Source organism: Pagrus major, chromosome 1 (genome assembly GCF_040436345.1).
Source record: "Pagrus major chromosome 1, Pma_NU_1.0".
Classification (NCBI taxonomy): Eukaryota; Metazoa; Chordata; class Actinopteri; order Spariformes; family Sparidae; genus Pagrus; species Pagrus major.
The window spans coordinates 32,077,147-32,096,831 of record NC_133215.1 but is presented as its reverse complement, the minus strand read 5'-3'; the positions used below and the strand labels follow the sequence as shown (position 1 = coordinate 32,096,831).

General features: G+C 40.2%; 1 protein-coding gene across 1 annotated transcript; it reads right to left on the bottom strand.

The window, feature by feature from the left end:
• Positions 1-406: 406 nt before the first annotated feature.
• Positions 407-17,841, bottom strand: LOC141003355 (rho GDP-dissociation inhibitor 1-like). Its single transcript, XM_073474683.1, has 6 exons — positions 17,750-17,841; positions 13,457-13,645; positions 10,667-10,750; positions 5,302-5,378; positions 4,798-4,861; positions 407-2,978 (listed from the first exon to the last, which is right to left on the bottom strand). Exons 2-6 carry the CDS (start codon positions 13,641-13,643, stop codon positions 2,779-2,781), a joined length of 612 nt encoding a protein of 203 aa, XP_073330784.1. The 5' UTR covers positions 13,644-13,645; positions 17,750-17,841; the 3' UTR covers positions 407-2,778.
• Between the last annotated feature and the right edge of the window lie 1,844 nt (positions 17,842-19,685).

Sequence of the window (19,685 nt, the reverse complement as noted above, 5' to 3'; positions counted from 1 at the left end):
AAGTTGTGAGACTCAGAAGACACAGATATAGAGGAATGGGCTAAATCCAAGCAAAACAGGAGTTTTGGTCTGTAATAAAAGTCAAGCTCCAAAAAATTTTGGATCCTACATTTCCCATGATGCAACACAATAGCATCGTCTCATGAAACCCTCCCTGTCTTATAAATGCCCGAATCTTTCAGACTCCACATTTCCAGTTTGTTATGCAGGCTTTCAGTAATATATGTTTAGTCTCAAAGATCACGCTGAAGCCATTTACTCCTTCAGAGCTAAAGACAACATTAAACAACTGTTCACACAGGCTGACTAAACTGAAACTATGAGACTCCAGTACTACAGTATTTGTTCAGGTACAAGCAGAACTAGTACTACTTATTTGCAGTACACCACAGTTTTAGAGGCCAAGTTGAGCAAAATCTTTATTGACCGAGAAGAGCAATCACAAATGATGATAGAATATACAACCCCACCAGCATGCCAGCGTTTTCATAGAAACTGTACAATGTGAAGGAATGTATGGAGCAGGGATACATAATTAAGAAACAAAACAAAACGTTATACATCCATATGTTCTGGTACAGTACAAGTCAATTTAAATTGAATATTACTTGACAGTCATGTTGTAAAACCCTCCTCTCCCATATAATACTGATGATTTTTCTGTTAGTGTCACCTGATCCTTCGTTTCACTGCTTTCCTTCTAAGGATCACTGGCTTAGTCTTTTCTTTTTACTAGCGGCGTCAGTCTGCGTGTGAGACCAGACACCACCGAGGTCTCCGGCAGCAGCAGGCGGTGCCTGGCTCAGCCTCCTCCTGTGCTTTCTGTGGTTCTACTCCTACACACCTGACTGGATCTCCTGACTGCAAGCTACAACTTATGAAGCAATCTAAATGAGCAAGAGGGGGAGGGGGCTTTGTAGGGTGGGATGATGTACATTAAGGCAAAGGGGAACAACAAATAAAAAAGGTTAAATTAGATTTTTTTGTTTTTCTCCACATGATCGTAGTTGGTGCTAAGGCCTCATGGCTAAAAGGAGCAAGAGTGCTGAGACTCATCACTACTGATTTTAAGTGGTTTCTGGTATCTTTTCTCCAATTCGTAACATTCAGTCCCCTCCAATTACACTTGTATTATGGGGCAGTGAGCATGTGCAGAGCTGCATCTGATGATACCCCTTTTCCACCAAGGCAGTTCAAGGGCCGGTTCTGAGCCAGTGCCTACCCTCAAACTAGTTCTTTGCAGAAGAACTGTCTCTCAGCCAGGGAAACTAGATCAAGAGCGTCACCAACACATTGCTAGTCTAGAACAAAGTACCACGGAGTGGGGGCGGGTTTGTTTTGACCAAGGACCAACTTAAACATAATGACCGCCATTTCTAACAACCAGAGCTCATGTAGTGTGTAGTCTGACTTATTCACAGAAGAATCAACAAAAGATTTTCACTATGAATTGATACCAGCGTAGTTACAAAGGTTAACATTCTCAGCTTACAAGAATCAAAATGTAGTGTTTAATTGCCTTTTTTCTCAAGCATAATGGCCGTCCATAGCAATCACTATGAAAAGCTCAAATGTGATGGACCAGGCATGTTTAGTATGTGAAGCCTGGAGCAACACTTGTAGAAGTCGATGTAATCCGCTGTAGCTGTTCCTAGTGATGCTGGGAAATAACGTGACTCTACGATGGGACTATAGGCTGTGGGGTAAAGTGGAACCAGCAATCGCACCAGCCCAGCACTAGCACTTGTTTCACATTGGTGGAAAGGGGGTATTATAAGTAACCTGTATAGATAGTCTCTACTACAACAGGGCTACAGATGGTTTTTAGTTGGTAGTGAGAGTAAGCCCTTGATATACAGACTACCTGGTAGCAAGCACTGCTCATACACACAAGGCATGATAAACAGACATTAATTGGTTTAGACATTATTTGATACATAAGGCAGCTTTTTTTTTTTTTAACCCTATACTTATTTTTTACTCCCTTGTTCACTTTGGCCCCAGTCCCCATTTGAAGGGGAGTGGGTGAGTACATTTAGGGAAGGGAGGGAGGCGCTGTAGAGCAGATTTGAATCAATTGTTTCCAAGGCAGGTATTGGTAATCATATCAAAATACAGCCAGCAAGTAAGTAGGCAAGCAAAGGAATACTGTAGCATGTGAGTGGGAGTGTGGGGGCAGGTGGATGTGGTGGGGCCCGCTATGAACACAACAGCTGATTAACAGTGATGTGAATACAGTCACATTACACAACCATTGATACAATTATATAAAAAAGGCAAACAAAAATTGATTGTACAGTTGCTTTTCCACATGTACTTCATACTGAGAGGAAGACACCATTCTGGAGAGGTGGAAGGCGGGGTTAATCTCTTCAAGCAGCAAAAAAAAAAAAAGAATCAAGGGCTGTGTGTGAGGAAGTAAGGTGCTACATAGCACAGCTCAGTGGGGGGGTGGAGTGAGGATGGCAGGTTGGTGAACAGAGGTGACTTGTGTGCAACCAATGAAACATTGGGCAGGTAGGGAGATGATGGACGGACGGAGGGAGGGGAGGGGTCTGCTACTGCTGATGCTACTGCTGCTGACAGATAGGTGGGAAGAACGCCGGGGTGTTAAGACAGCGAGGTGGGAACTAAGGCATGAGAGCATGAAATGCACAACAATGTAAAAACAAACAAGGCAGAAATGGTGGACACGGGGCGGGGATGGGGGGAGCGGCTGAGGAACGCAAGGGGCTGGAGGATTTTGATTTCCTCGCCCCTCAAACACAAAGGCCTCTTTTAGTCTTTCCAGTCTTTCTTGATGTTGAGGTTCCACTCCCAGGACAGGTGGTCATGCTTGTCGTCGTCAGTAAACTTCGATTTGATGATGTAGTTGCCGCGGGCCAGAACGCCTTTGGGAGCCTCCTCCACTGTGGTCAGGAAGTCATATTCAGCGGGACGAGGCCCGTAGCTGCCCACCATGTAGTCTGACTTATCAACTGTCAACAAATGAGAATACACAATATGGTCAAAGAGAAACGTTCGGCATTTGCCCATTTGGATAGCAGCGAACAATGTTTATTTCATTAGCGATTAATCGGATGATTGTTTTCATGATTCATTGTTTTTATCATTTATTCTATAAACTGTAAAAAAAAAAAAAATAAAAATAAAAAAAAAACTATGAAAAACGCTCATCACAAGTTCTCAGAGCCCAAAGTGACATCTTCAAATTGCTTCTCTTGTCCAGCAAACAGTCCAAGTCCCAAAGGCTTTTCATTTACTATCATAAATGACAAAAAAGCAACAAATCCTCACATTTAAGACATTGGAACCAGCAAATGTTTGACAAATGAACAGCTGAAACGGGGTGTCAGCCTTTGTGTGTGTAATGTTAGCTAACTGCTAGCTAGTAGCCTGCGTTTCTAAAATGTATTTTCAGGTTGTTACAGTAGTATGTCTCATCATTTCTGACATTACCTGTGTTTAGATGGACCCTAATACCACCTCAATCTGAAGAGACTGATCCGATCCAGTCCGATCTGAATTCATTTTAGAGCATCACTTTGGATTTTTTAAAATAAAGACAAACTAGTGCCGGCACCTGTAGCTGACAAGCTAATGACAGACCGTGTTTGTTTAGCAGTGGTATTGAAGAATGAGGACCGACCAAGTCTTTACTGGTTAAGTACTAGCCCTTTTCACGAAGAGATTCCACATTATTGCCGCAAAGAAGGCTCATCTTTGCTCTGCCTTCTTTTGTTCACACTGAACCAATCAGCGCCGGCATGAAGTCGCTTCAGTGTGTCATTTCATACAGCATGCCGGTGTTGCAGAAGCAAAAGAGGCATGACGGTACATATCATAAGGTTGAGATCTGTGTGGGGTTTTTTCAGCGTGTTTCCACCTAAACATGTATCTGCCTACTGTTTATAATCATATGGATGCAGTTATAATGTGTTGTGATTGAGATCCTGACCCACCAAACATCCTGGAAAGTGACAAAGATAAGTTTTTTGCTCTAAATTACATAATTACATAATCGCCATTAGTAAATAGCAGACCCTGTCTGGTTCTCACTCGCGAGAAGGGATGCTGTTTTCTGGGGGAAAGTTCACTGAAGTCTCGGTCAGGAGGGCTGATGGACGAGCTGACGGTGATTTTTTTCAAAACAAGTTGCCAGAGACAGCATCTACAACAACACAATAGTGGAAGGCGACAAAGACATGGTGAGTTAAAGTTTTTTGCTCTAAATTGCTTCACATAATCGCCGCCATTCAACAGCGGGAGCTGCCTAGCTCTCGCTGCCGGGGATGGATGCTGTTTTTCGGTTGGAAATGTGACGAAGTGTCGGTAGGACAGACAGGTTGACAGACACTTCACACATTCGGTATTTGTTTCCTTATATAAGATGCTGAAGACACCACCTCCTCCAACATTACTGTTGCTTGGTCTTGTAACTTTGCTTTGTGAGTTGAAGTGTGGGACTTTTCTCTTTTATTTGATGATTAAAGGATCTGTTTAGCTGTCAGGCCATCAGACCGACACACCCCTGTGCGCTGCCGGCTTTTCCATTCACACAGACGTCGTCTTGCCTCTGTTGCAGCTCGTTACTACCTCCCCTGGCAAGTCAGAGGTGGAAGGAAACTATCCCCTCATTCCGCCTCTGTAACTGTCACACAGACGGCGATACGGAACATCGGTGCAAGATTCCTGCCTTGAAAAGGCAGTGTGAATGGGGCTACTGATTGTTTGGAAGCAAGAGCTGTATGTTTGAGGACATGATTTCAACTAGACCAACAGAAATTGTTCACTTACTCTTCACTCCTTTCCTGTACGTCTGCTGCACATACTTCAGACCTGAAACTATCTCCTTGTTCACCTGAGGAGACACAAACAGTGTTAAAGACAACCATGGATGTGTTCAGCTTCGTTAATAACTAGGTTATAAATTAACAAGGACTTTAACACATGTCCCTGAAAGGTTGCAAAAACATGAAAACAGAATATCCTGTTTGGCATTTAACTTGTTTCTGTCATTGAAATACAGTCATGACTGCGTTGCTCTTTATATCTCTTACTGTCCTGGCTCCAAACTGGCTAATACTAAAATCAATTTTATGACATGAGACTGAATATTTCCTGGATTTTTTGTGTAGTATGATCCAGCTTAAATGTCTTCTGGCCTTAAAATCTGCATTCTGCATTGATTATTATCTCTGGAAGCTGTGCCTGGATGGACACAGGGTGACCTGTTTAATTCCAAGAAAACAGGCTATGGCTGTTTTCCCTGTATAAAGCTGTAGCTACAGCAGCTCTCACCTTAAAGCTGATCTTTATTTTGTATTCAACTCCCTCCTTCAGAATGAAGGCCTGCTTCTTAAAGCATTCCAAGTCTCCTGTTACAAATGAAAAGGGAAAAAAGCACAGGCATTAATATTTAGTTCATCATAGTAACAGTGATGCTGGTCATAGGAGAATTCAGGACCAAACCAAACAATACCACGTCGATATTAAATATTTGTGGAGAAAATCCTTCCTGTGTCCTTTTTATGGTTTAAGTTTGGAATGTTTCAAACATTGAGGATATAATGACGACATCTTTCTGGCCGACCAATATTACCGGATGGTGACTTGTCCCAGAAAACAGTCTATTTGTAAAAAAAGCCTCAGCTGAAACAATCAATCCCACCGCATGATTATACTGTAGACTTAAGAATTTAAAAACTTAAACACCACTCCACAGCAGCCCCCCTGGGTGCTGACCACCATGTTAAGAGTCACTGCCCTGTAATTCTCAGTCCATGAAAATAGGCTCTTGATTTGAGCATTAATTTCCAGCAAGTTCCTGCTGTGCTGAGCATGTGTTCTCCTCTTCCGAGGGGTCCTTCTCTTATACTGCTGCCTTAGCTTTGACGCCACAACAATCTAACATCACATCACAGAAGCTGCATTGATTCCTTTACTGGCAGTGATCTAATGCACTGACTAGGTTTGCATGACTCATCCTCAGCAGGCTTTTACTGGAACTTCAAAAGCAACCTAAAGATGCATCTCACTTAAAAACAACAAATACAACAACCCAGTTGTATTTAACTCATCATCAGGAAGTTTCTTAAATGGGCTGAAATATCAGATATTATGAACAATTACAATTTTTTGAATTTTGTTGGGGTGATTTTGTTACCTTTTGGGGGGTGTTGACTACACACACTGAGGTGCGAGTTATTAGGTAGATCTGTACAATTAGATGCAATCAAATAGACCAAATCATTGTGACAACAACAGACACTTCTGTGTAGACAGCTGGCTGTTGCTTGCATCGTGGGGATATGTGAAATCAGCAAACTTTCTGTTGTCATTTTTCAGCCGTTACTCAAATATGTAAAGCTGTATAGTTAAACACAGTGGTCTGACCTGTCTGTTGTTTCTGCTGTATATATACCGTATGCTTTCCGAGCATCTTTCATATATATACCCAACAGGGACATCTTAGGCTAATCGTTAGTTTGGGGATATGACAGCATCAAATGTGAATTTTAAATGAATTAGATGTATACACTTATAACACATTACATAACATCATGAAAAAAGACAATTTAATATTATGCAAGGGTTTTCTTCTGAGATGTTATTCTAAACAAACACTGTGATTGGTTCTATACAGCAGCTCTGAACATGTGAAGCTTGTGATGTTCAGGTTTTGTTGATAGTGTGTAGGCGGATTGACAGAGTGGTGGTGTTGTAGTGTTTCAAAAAAATTCTGAAATATTTATACATTACATACATTCTGAATATTTGAAAGTTTCAATACTTTTCGCAGTATTGATACACCAGTACTAGCTGTGTTTTTTTCACTCTCCTCTCCAACAGTGAGTTAAACATGCACCGGTGTAGTTACAGCCGCTTCGATTTTCCCCTCCCATCCAGCTGCCAGCCGAAAGTTGTAGCTAGGTTATATATCTGTAGGTTAAGCAGTATATACAGTTATTAGTTATAGTTGTAATTCGAGAATATACTAGACGTATATTATTCTGAAATGAACCATTTGTTCATTCAGTCATAAAACGAAGACTGTGTGTTTATTTAGTGTGTTTTAGCACATGAAATCAACCAATCAGTTGGTAGAGCGTGCGACCCATACACAGGCACCCTGCCTCCCGCCATCTCTCAAGTCACTCTGCCAAGAGAAGCAAAATATTTCTCCCTCCATCGACTTGTTTAACAGTTTCATCAGAGTTTTTTAGCCTCTGCTTTCATAGTACATAAACAAAATGGCGGGGACTTCCAGTTCACAAGCTTTCTCAATTTTTGTAAGTACGTACTACAAGAAAAATGTTCCTCATAGCATATTAGGGGATGAAAAGGCAGTGTAGTAACAGATTCTTGCTTTGTGTTATCAGCACAGTCAGTTTGATCGCAGTTTAGAGAGTGCATGCAGCAGCTCTCACTCTCGAGATCTGTCTGTGCTCTTTGTGTCTGTGGACGCACGCTGACAAAATGCGGGACAAAATTCTCTAGTTGATTCAACAGCTCTGCAGCTGCCAGATGAGCGTGGGGGCTGGGAGACCTGTTGGGATGGCCGTTGAATAAGAACAAAGAGATGCACTGTAATGCTAATGATGTGTTTGGCCTCTGTCACCTCCCAAGATAAGCAGAGGATGGTTGTGAACACACTTTCATAAACTGATTGCATCTCTCTTATCATCTGCCACTGTGTGAGGAATTTCTGATAAAAATATCAGAAAAATTATACAGCAATGACAATCATTTCTGCTGAAAATATGTCACCTGAGCGTAATAGTTCACGCGTCTTGTAATCACACACCACCAGAGAAATTTTCAAACCAAATACTTCAAATACAAACATGATCACGGACCGAGCATATTTAAAGATTATACCATATCATGAGGTCATCAATATTACGCTTCAGCTTTTTGTTTTTCAATAGTAATGCATGGAAGTGAAAGTAATATGACCGGGAACTAATGATTTAACAACAACGGGACAAACTATGATGGTATAACAGCCGAAAAAGGTTTTTTTTTCTTGTTTGTTATTGTAGTTATATAAATGTAATATCTCATGCTGTTAGATTACTGTTAGACCACGGCGTCAGGTGCTTACATAAATCCGAGAGCAAACTTTGTTTTGCCACAGTGAAAATGTTGTTTTTGTTATTAAACACATATTGAACAGAATATTTGCATTAGGTAAAAACATGACATTTCAGCTTTTGGAATTTTTAACACTATGAAGTTACTTCACATGAAGTCTGCAGATATGTAGTAGCCAACCTAAATCTGTCCGTGGAAAATATTATTCTTCAGCAGATATTTTAGTTCAACAACCTCGAGATAGCTAAGCATTTCTGTGTTTATATGTGCAGTATTTATTCAGTTTGGGAAATCCCGTGATCTCTGGAGCATTTAAGGGGGACTCAACAGGGACTAGATATCATCTCTTCAACAAAAATTGCTCTAATGTGCATTCTACATTTGTGGAAAAACAGAAAAAATGAGCAAATGTTTTAGTCTTTGTTTTGTTTTGCGTAGGATTGCTTCTGACGCGTGTAATCCAAACATTTCTAATAATTTCAGAGCACTTGAAAAGTCCAAAAGTCAAAATATTTCGAAAAAGGATTGATGCAATAATTTCCAAAATCCAAAACATATTTTTACCTAACGAAATATTCTGCTTCAACCCATATTTGTTGGCGTTTAGCCTTTCAAAAATCACATTTTCACTGTGGCAAAATATATGTGTCTAAAGGGCAGAGAAGGAACCAGCAGGCTATTACTACTTTGAAGACAGGCATCTAACAGATGTTTTCAATCTCCTGTTCCACCTCTGCAGGTCTCTTTTTCCAACATTCAAACGTTACGGTCACAATATACCTTTTTACGCCTTTTATCAGACTAACATGCCAGATCTACATGGTGGAGTGGAGTTGTAAAAACCTATTTAAAAATGTGTGACATTTAGTCCCCAGGTCTCATTGAGGCCTTTACTTTAAAAAGCACAACATGTTTCACCTACCAACAGAAAGAAAGAGGATCAGAGATGCAAAGGCTGTAGTTCATATAGAAAATGTTTTAGCCTCCCATTATAGTACAAATATATTTTTTTTCCCCAGGATATTTTGTTAAAGAATATTCTTTTTGGACATGAAAATGGTCTTATTCAAAGAGCCGAATATCAGCATCACTATGGGCTATCTGAGACGTTAAACTTAAATTACTGGCAGGGACTTTCAACAACCCACAATCAGTCAAACTGAACTGCTTTAGTTTATTTACAGGATGGGAAGTCATTATTTTTAGCTGTGAGGATAGGAGAATCAAGAGTGAAGCAGGGCGGTTGGACACAGGACAGAATGTTCTGGATGGATTCAAATCTAGGCCAGCTGGGACACAAGCAGCTACAGAGGTGGGCGTCTTAATCACTATATGGTCACTGGGAGTATCGTGAGTACATGCATACACTCATCAGCCAAATGAAAAAAGAAACTTGTCCATGTACATACTCTATACCCCTCTACCTCATTAGGCAATCAGTGAATCCATATTTATTTACAGCATACTCAGCACAGATTCAAACCTTCAGACGAATCTGTAAGCACTGCTGGATGAAAATCAAAATACGTCAGTGCAGCTGTCACCCAGATGCTATATTAAACTGGGACAAATACAGTAGCTTATGTATTTATTGAATGTGTTGGGAGTAATAAACAGCAGATCTTCAGTTGACTATTATAGGCTGCTTATGATTTATTTGACGCACAAGCTACACAATCTGGGAAAACGATCCAAGGGCACACTGTTTTTTTATGAATTTATTTGGAGCAAACAAGAGTTGATTGTTGGAACAGTCTAAACTATTTTATAAGTCTTGTTTCCTCTTTGTCGCGTTTAAATGAAGGGTGTTTTAAGATGAGTTCATAATTTCGTAATCCACAAAACATTTCTCAAGCTTCACAGCAAAACAGCATTGCAGCATTCTCCTAAACAACTGAAATAGATGGAGACTTTTTCAAAACATAAAAAAATAATTGAAAACCTTAAATGGCTACATAATGGCTGGCATAATCCAAGTTGGAAGCCCTGAGATCCCACATTGATTTAAAAAGACGCTATTTACACAATTTTAAAAGCAGGAATCTCTTTTGGGGGATCTTGGGGCTTCCGGAGACTTGGATTAGACTGGACGAGCTGTATGGAGCCATTTAATGTTTTGTTTTTTTTGTACGTTTTAAAACAAGTCACCATCTATTTTAGCTATTTCCATCAGCACGGAGCTTAGTAGATAATGCTTGATTTCAATTCATGCTTTAAGCCCTTAGTTTGCAAAAAGAGAAACTTGAATACAGAGTACGTTTTTGTCTGTTAGTAAGAAAGGAAGGGGGGATAAGAATATTTACTTTCATGTATTGTTATCCATTTGTTATTTATTTTCATTTAATAAAATAAAAATAAATAACAAATGGGGGTTGAGTTATGCTATCGGACTTTCGCCTCTCGTAATACCACTTTACCAAAGTAAAGCCAGGACGGAAGAAGGCTAGCTGATTTGCATGCTAACTTCAGCACACATCTCTTAAACGCAATAAATCTTTGACGTAACATCAACACTGTTGTTTCTTCACACACTGATCATGTTAGTTCATAATTCCCAACAAGGACTCACCTTGCAGGTCCAGGATCAGGGGGTTTGGGGCACTTTCACAGACCAGACACATCTGGGTCACTTGGACATTGGGTAGAGAGGGATCTGAGACAGGATCAGAGAAACAGACATTTTCAAACATATCTTCCCTGAGGTGAATTATTAGGCACTGTATATTTACAGCTTCTTATTTCTACCTTTGACTGTGCAGTGTATTCACCAACATTTACCTCTATCTTATACTTCCTTAATACGATGCACATTTTTGTTGAATTCTGCTAACCAGAGAAGTCACAACATCCGGTATGGCAGGTAAGAAGGAAAAAGTGTTTGTGTGTACAATTAATTTACACTTGTGTAGATTCATGCAGACAACTGAGACCAGAATCCAAACATGTACAAGAGGCCTGCACATGATGTGTTTCCTGTAACAAGCAGCTGTCACAGTGAGTAGGCTCAGGGGAGCAGAAATCAGGACAGCTCTGCTGTAGTTGGGACAGTCTCTGCATTAATTAGACCTAACTTTCTTCTCAGTCCCACTGATGCTGCAGTTTCTCTTCAGTGAGAGACACCATACTGATTTATCAGTCGTCAACATACTATAAAACACTAGGTCACAGAGGTTGCCATGAATGCATGCATATTGAATACACACAGTTCCCTCTGGCAGTCTGATTTAGCTTACAGGATCTGTAAATCTGGAAAAATAACCTAAAATGTAATTTAGCCCTCGGTCAATCTCCATCTAAATTGTAATAAAATCTCTGACACAACCTACATCTGAGTCTTATGGTATAGTATCAAGTTTTGACACATGTTGAGCTCATTTTGTCAAAACACAAATGCTATGACACAAATGAGCCTTGAACTACTTTACCTCACAAACTTCAGCTATAACTCTACAGCTGAATGATTAAAACATTTTTAGATTATGACTTGTACAATTAACAGTGTACTGACAAGCTGTATAAGGTGAAAGATGGCACCCGTTGAGTTCCAAGTCACCAGCAGATTTGCTCAGCTCTAACTACTTAATGTTTAATCTGTTAAAAATAAGAAAATCTTTGCCGATACCTGGTTAGTCTCTTCATGCCAATGTCCGTACTGTTTACATCTACTAAAAGAAGGTATTCTGGAAAAAGAAACACTACTTTGTATCATTTGTTGGAAAAAATAAGGAGTGGGTTGTACCTTTTTGCTGTTCATAAAATACTATCAGAGCGGCCAGTCTTGTATTTAGAATTGATCGAGGTGATTGCTGCACATTAGGTTGGTAGTTGATAAATGAATCATCTCTAAACTGAGCACAAATCTATAATATCTATATAATATTTTTTTTTTTTCAACATCGGCTGGTTAATCAGCTATCTCCTTCTCCCAACGATCATTATTATATCGGCCTTAAAAAATCCACTATTGGTCAAAATTAGCGCGTATACCAGCCAAACAGGTAGCATCCCTCCGAAGAGAGGGCGATCTGGCCAAAAAGAAAATACTATATTTTTAATCACAATCATGATCCACGATCTCAATTGCGATCTTTATTTCTCAGTGTTGAAATGCCTTTTAGACTATAGCCAGACTTGAAATTGCATAACAACTTTTTTGGCACTAGCTCTTTATTGACAATGTTCCTAGCTATAACTCAAGTTGCATTATTCACGTCACCCGGGGAAGAGCCATATGAAGTAATTCATCCAATCAATATAGCCATGTAGTTGGTAGGGCTGTCAACGAATATTCTAAATTCGAATATATATTCGAATATTAAAAAAAACGGAGATTCGATTGTGAAAATTAATATTCGACTGTGGAAAAAAACACATCAGTGGCTGCTTTGCGAGTGGGCGCACTGCATGAGGGGTCAGGGACAGGTCACTTGCACAGCGTCACTCACTGCTGAAAGTGAGACGCGACAAAAACCGTGGCAGATGCAGATGGAAGAGAGAAAAACGAATTGGCAGAAAGTTCAGAGCCCAACTCGGCAGCAGAGAGAGCGGTTTGGACTCCAAGCAACCTAAAAAGCCCCGTTTGGAAATACTTCGGATTTTGGTCAGTAGACAGCAAAAATGCGGAGCTTCGAGATAAAGTTGTATGCAAGCTGTGTAAGCTACAGTTAGCTTACCATTCCACCACTAGCAACATGAGGGGAGCTTGCGCATAGAGAGAGAGGGGGGCGAGCGAGAGAGAGGTCTACGGTCTTAAAAGTTTCACGGTATAGGCCATTAGTTCATTTACTTATTTTGTAATGTGTAGGTATGTTTTCAAAGACATGTTAAAACTAAAATAAAAATACCTATACAAATAGTTATGTCTCGTTGTATTCGTTTGTCCTCCTGTTATTAACATAATGCGCAAATATAGATATTCGAATGGTTCGAACCTATGTGTTTTTATTAGAGGGAATATTCGAACGTCATTTTGGAGCAATTTTGACAGCCCTAGCAGTTGGCTACATCATACTACTGGTATGTTTATGCAGCACAAATCTGCAAGTCAATGAGGTTATGTCAAGTTTGGAAACAGAAGCAAGAGGACATTAAATACCATGATACTATACTATAATACTATGATTCGCCTGAACAGTAGATTGTAGACACCTTCATGATCGATAATGATCTTAAATCATCTGACTACCCATCACTTATCCTTTCTGACTCATACGCAAAGCAGAGATGGATGGTGTCCTACAGGAAGAGGGATCTAGGACTCTCTCCCTTCTCTCTCTCCCTCTCTCTCAAACTCACACACACACACACACACACACACACACACACACACACACACACACACACACACACAATGCATTACCAATCTCAGAGCACCCAGAGCCAAGCAGGGCTTCCTTATATTTGCGTAGGCTCTCATCATCCTTATCCAGATCCTGGATCTCTTTTACAGACTTTTGCGCTGGTGGCTTGTAGTTCACCGCCTCTGGCTCCACGTTTTCGGCGGCGATGGCTGCTAGCTGCTCTGGAGTCGCCTCATCCTCAGCCATGTCTGGAGACAGAAGTGGGTACACATAAAAATAAATCAGGTATGGTTGGGAAAGAAAAATAAAGAGATTTTCAAACACAGCACACAGAATGCTTCCTGTATTCCTCATGGACACTTGCCTCTGGTGAAAGAGGATGTAAATCACAGGATAAACAGACAACCGCAACAATAATGCAGATGAGGAATGCTGATGGAAAGTGTCCAGCCTACTAGATCTGTAGCTGCTCTGGTGTGAGTCTATGAGCTTGTGCTCATAAGGTGGCAGCAGCCGTTCTCTTTATGCAGCTGCTGCTGCTGATGACCTAAACTCTGTGACACCATCTGAATACATTTCTCTGAAATAACATCATCACCACTGGGATAGTTATGAATGAGGAGTCATGTATCACAAGATACACGACCCCCTGAGAAGGTGTGGCCCTTCTCAGGCCTAAACATCATTTAGGCCAAAGGTGCCCAAACTTTTCCCATTTGAGGGCCAAAACTGAAGGGCCACGGGCCAAAAGCAACCATCTATTGTATTGTAATGTTAAGTTCCCTTAATTGACTAACTTCCTGTACAAAGTGTCACTTAATTAATAATTAGGAATGCTACATATTGAAAGAGCAATTTACCCCACAAAAACAGTATGAACAGTGATTTACAGTATATTGTATTTTTCTTAAATCAATTTTTAATTTTTGTTGCTAGAAACATCTGACTGGCCAAAACGAACCTTATGGCGGGCGCATTGCTTTAAAACTCAGGTCATTAAGTATTTTTATCCCAGCAACATGGCTGATTTTTTTGTCTGCATGGAAATTACCATTTTGTGAAAACAATCTTAAGTACAAGATTACTTGCGTGCATTAAACACCAGATAAGGAGGTGGTTCAATTCATATCAGGAAAATGCTAAGTCAGTGGGTTTAAGTTTCATTTTGACAGCAAATAAGCTTGTTTGTTCACTCTATAATCCTCTATAGAAGGTTCATCTCTTGTTAGGGAGGTCAGTGTTGGAAGTCCCTTTGCTAAAACATAACGAGTAACAAAAGCAGGAAGAACTTTGTTTATGCCAAAAGACTTGACATTCCCATTAAGGCCATCCCACCAACAGCACTACACTGACACAGCAGGCTCAAATCCCATGTTAAGACTCAAGAAATGCAGTGCAGACATTTGAATCATTATTGTTTGTATCCATTTCTAAAACTTTCATTCTCCTACACCACCTTATTGTTGGTTGTCAATCTTTAATCACTTAAGTGCAGCAGTTTTGATACTGTTAATAATCATGACGTTTTGTGTTCTGCTGCTGAGGGAGAAACCTAATGGGAGGTTCTGTATACAACACCAAATTGCAGTAATGTGGAAAAACCAGCAGAGTAAATTAAGGATGTAAACTCTATCTGGGCCTAATCCTTCAATGCAGTGCCAAATATGCAGCTATTCAGCTGGCATGAACAAATGGAAACGTAGTCCTGTGTAATACTAAAGATACACCAGAAGACATTTTACATTCAGCTGAAACTGAAACCATTAGCTGATTAACAGAAAATTGACCGGCTACCATTTTCGTAATCAATTAATCATTTAAGTCCTTGTTTCGTAAAGGAAACAATGCCATACATTCTGTGACTCCAGCTTCTCAGCTGTCTAGATTTGCTGCTTTTCTCTATCTTATGTATGTGTACACTTAATATCTTTGAGTTTTAGACTGATGGTCGGATAACACAAACATTTGATGGCGTTATATATGGCTTCAGTAAATTGTGGTGGCCATTTCAAACTATTCCAAACCGAACACTTTCGAGAAAAACAATCAGCAGGTTTTTCGATAATTAAATAATTGTTTTTTGAAGCCTTAATGTACTATTTTGATAATCCATTTAGAGTGTTGATTGAGCAATACAAGCTAAATTTGCATGGGCATTATTTTCTTTCTATTTTCTGACTAAACATTTAACTGATATATGATATAACTGATTATAAAGAAAAATAATGTTAGTTGCTGACATGCATTCAGCTATAAAGAAACATAACTGTGAGGTAAATTTACCTTCATCTGCCCCAAACAGTTTTAAGCCACTAATAAGGCTTTAATACCGACCTACTACAGTTTATACAACGGCAGCAACCACTGAGGGATTTAGATGCTTTTAGCTGCCACCTTCAACCACAGTGCAAAGTAAACTGTGGAAGTGGCCTGATTTATATTAGGGCTGCACAACCAAATGTATATTGCATTCAAATTTCAATTGCAATTACACTGCAAATTTGGAATAAAGACACAAAAACCGCTGTGAGGTATTTTGTATCTTGAGCTACCATAACACTCAGATCCTGACCGATATTCAGTTTAGTGGTCAATGTCGATACTAACATTAGGGAGTAGAAAATTCGATACACACACTTTTTTGCAACAATCTCTCAAATGTGGTTATCAAACACTTGTGACAAGGATATGCAACAGAGGCAGGATATTTTACAGTTTAACAACTTTTATTGTGCAAAATTACATCAGAGCACTGATGGTAAACTTCACTAAGAATTTAATAATTTTAAGCATATTTTTCTGTACTATGATCACAATGTTTTTTCTTCATATCAGCACATATCAGTCAACATATAGGCTGATAACAATATATCTGTGATAGGCCAATATCAGCCAAATGATGTATCGGTCAGGCTCTAGTAATACTCCAATAATCCTGTCAACATCTGTAAAGGCTGTTGTGATTATCACTCTACAGATCCCTATGTCTACAGGCAATAGAGGAGTAATCTCTGCCACCAAAGGAGCTCTAGGCTGTATCCATAAACGTGTCAGAACAAGGTCCAAAAACTTTCTGTTGATTTTGGTGATTTCTTTGATCACAAAACACACTACACGTTTTTGCATAACTAAATTTGATATCTGCAAAATTTGGATCAAGGCTGTCTGTAGTGACAGGAGAGGTGCTGGTGGGGGAGGGGGCTTCAGACTGACTGTATTATATAACTCCTGGCTATAAACTCTCTGTCACTGTGGTGTTAAACCAGGAGATTCATCTTCTCTTTCGGTGGAAAGAGATCCTGTACATGGCTGCAGTAGCGGAAAGTTGGTCCTTAAGTAATATAAGAGGTCTCATAAAGTGCTGTCATGCAAAACATCAACATTAAGGAATTTTAGGATTGCACTGGGATCAACTTGACAGGTTCACCCCACCCAGCTGGAGGGGGAAGCAGCCTTCAGCCTGCAAACTGCTCCCTGAACAAGACAGGAAGCTAGAAACTTCAAATTCACATACACAGAGGGAGAGTACAGGAGTCTGACTGAAGTTTACCTCGTCTGTCTGACCTGGGTTTCTTCTGAGTAGATCTATTTTAGTATTGAACAACAAACAGCATGCAACGGCTCTATCCATCCAGCCCTTTCTCTTCCTGCTGCACTAATACAAAGGACAAATGTTAAGTAATGCGGAATTAACGTTAAACTGAAAAGATATAAAGACATACTCATGTTGTCCCATTGTGATAAATGTGTAATTTAGGTTTTTACTAGCACATCAATGTTGCAAATCACAGCTTTTAGAAATCATTGTAACCAAATAAAACAATATTTGCCAGAAAGTAGTAGGATGTGATGACACGTTTGTATTTTTTTTCCAAATGCTACTGAATTATAATGTGCCAAGAAGCTAAATTAACCGCAGCTACCATAGCGGTATAACGTTAGTATAACAGTCTGGCTGCTAGCTAACGGTCCCTCTGTAGTCTGGCATCTTCTCAAGGAACCGGCTAACATACCGCTTTTGACAGCACGCTAGTGCAACGAATGCACACTGCTAGCTGCAAAAAGTTAACTAGCCAGAGTGATTAAATTGCTTTATTCTCAACAATGGGGATCGAATTGTCTTGGCGCCGACCCTCTCATACAGGGTGGGACTGATGAGGGAGACAAGTGGCTAGTTCGCTTGCTTTGAACAATTCAGCCGGGCTAACCAGAGCCAGCGGCTAACATTAGCCTGACAAGTTATCATCAGTTGCAGAGCTGTAGTGAAACCAATACGGTCACAGCGATGAGAGCCGGTTAGCAGTGCTCTAGAAATTGTGCTGGTAGCTGCCCTTAAAACCGACAACACCTACCGTAATATTATCTGCAGTGGTGATTTCAGGTGCCTTTGCAGTAAGTGCGTTCGTTGCTCTGAGCTCCTGTGCAAGTATGGCGAACAAGGGAACGGCGCCGCCCCGCGCGACGCCCGCGCAACATGGTTCCATGAACAGGTCCGCGCACGCTGCACGCTGCACGCTCATGACGTGCAGTGCGGTGCCGCGCGCTGCCAAAGATCGCCCTTCATATTTAGTTGACTTCTTACATATACGGACGAAAACAAGTGACTGTGGCGTCACAACGTCAGTATTTTCATATAACATATATATCATATTTTTACTGTTATTGAAAGAGAGGCCCATTTCCATGTTGTTACGACTGATAAACTCACCATGGGATAGTAATAAACCTCTCGTTATAACAATATATTTATGCTATCATACGCGATAAAACATGACAACTTGTGTTTTATAACGTGACACTTTTCAGGTTATCATGTGATTTGATGAAATGATGAAACGGAGGTCGGAGAAATTGAGTAAAATGTCTCTTTTAAACAGTTTAAGTTGTACTTCATGCTTCAGACACAGTCACTGATCACAGCGGGTGATATTGTGATAAATATCGTAGGTAGTGTGTTTTGGGTCGTTGTCTTGCTGCATGATGAAGGATCTCCTGATCAGTTTGGTTTCATCTCTCTTTAACTTGGCAGACAAAATGTTTCTGTAGACTAGTTTATTTTGCCGCTGCCATCATGTGTTTCATCGTCAGTGAAGATCAATGAGCCCATCCCAGAAGAAGCCATGCAAGCCCAAGCCATGATATTACCTCCACCTTGTTTCACAGAAGAGCTTGTGTGTTTGGGATCATGAGCAGATCCTTTGTTTCTCCACACATTAGCCTTTCCATCACTTTGGTAAAGGTTAATCTTTGACTCATCAGCCAATAAAACTTTGTCCCAGAACTTATGAGCCTTGTCTCTGTACTTTTTGGCTAATTCCAATCTGGCCTTCCTATTCTCATTGCTAATGAGTGGTTTGCATCTTCTGGTGTGGCCTCTGTACTTTTGTTCCCGAAGTCTTCTGCGCCCGATGGATTGTGATACCTTCACTCCTGCCCTCTGGAGGTTGTTGGTGATGTCATTGACAGTTCTTTTAGGGTTTTTCTTTACAGCTCTCACAATGTTTTGTCATCAACTGCTGATGTTTTCCTTTATCTACCGGTTCAACATCTGTTGCTGATCAGTGGTTTTCTTTCTTCTTTGGGACATTCCAAATGGTTGTACTGGATATGGCCAATGTTTGTGCAATAGCTCTGACTGATTTTGCATCTTCTCTCAGCTTCAAAACCCAAAGCTGAAACTGAGAGTAGACATTCGGTGCCATTTACTGTTTGAATAATCAATGTAATAGGACACACCTGGGCACCAAAAAACACCTGTCAGTCACATGTTCCAATAACTTTGCTCACTTGAAAAATGGGTGGGTTCAAACAAAAGGTGCTATCTTCTAAGTTTTCTAACAGATCTAGATGTCAATACCTGGAAATGGATGCTGACATACTGATCTCTTGTCTCATATTCATCTTTTGGTGTCAAACCCAAACGTTTTCAGTGTACAGCAAAAAATAAAGGAATTGGCCTCACTGTTCAAGTAGTTTTGGAGGGAACTGTATACATAGGAGGGTTCACAACATGCATGCACTCTGCTTTAATGATTAAAGAGACTGCTTTAAGTCATTTTAAATGTTCCCATGCACACAGTAATGTTACTGTAGCAAACATCGTGGCGCATTTAAGCAGCAAAACTACAAGCTGTAGTTATATAAACTTGACAGCACAGAGGAAACTCTCCAGAGGTGCAGCATTGATGGAGCTCCAGATTTATCAGGAGGGGAATGGCTGCTTCAAACCAAACTGTATCACTGTGCGTGTATGGACGTGTAGAAGAACACAGAAAACTAACTAATATT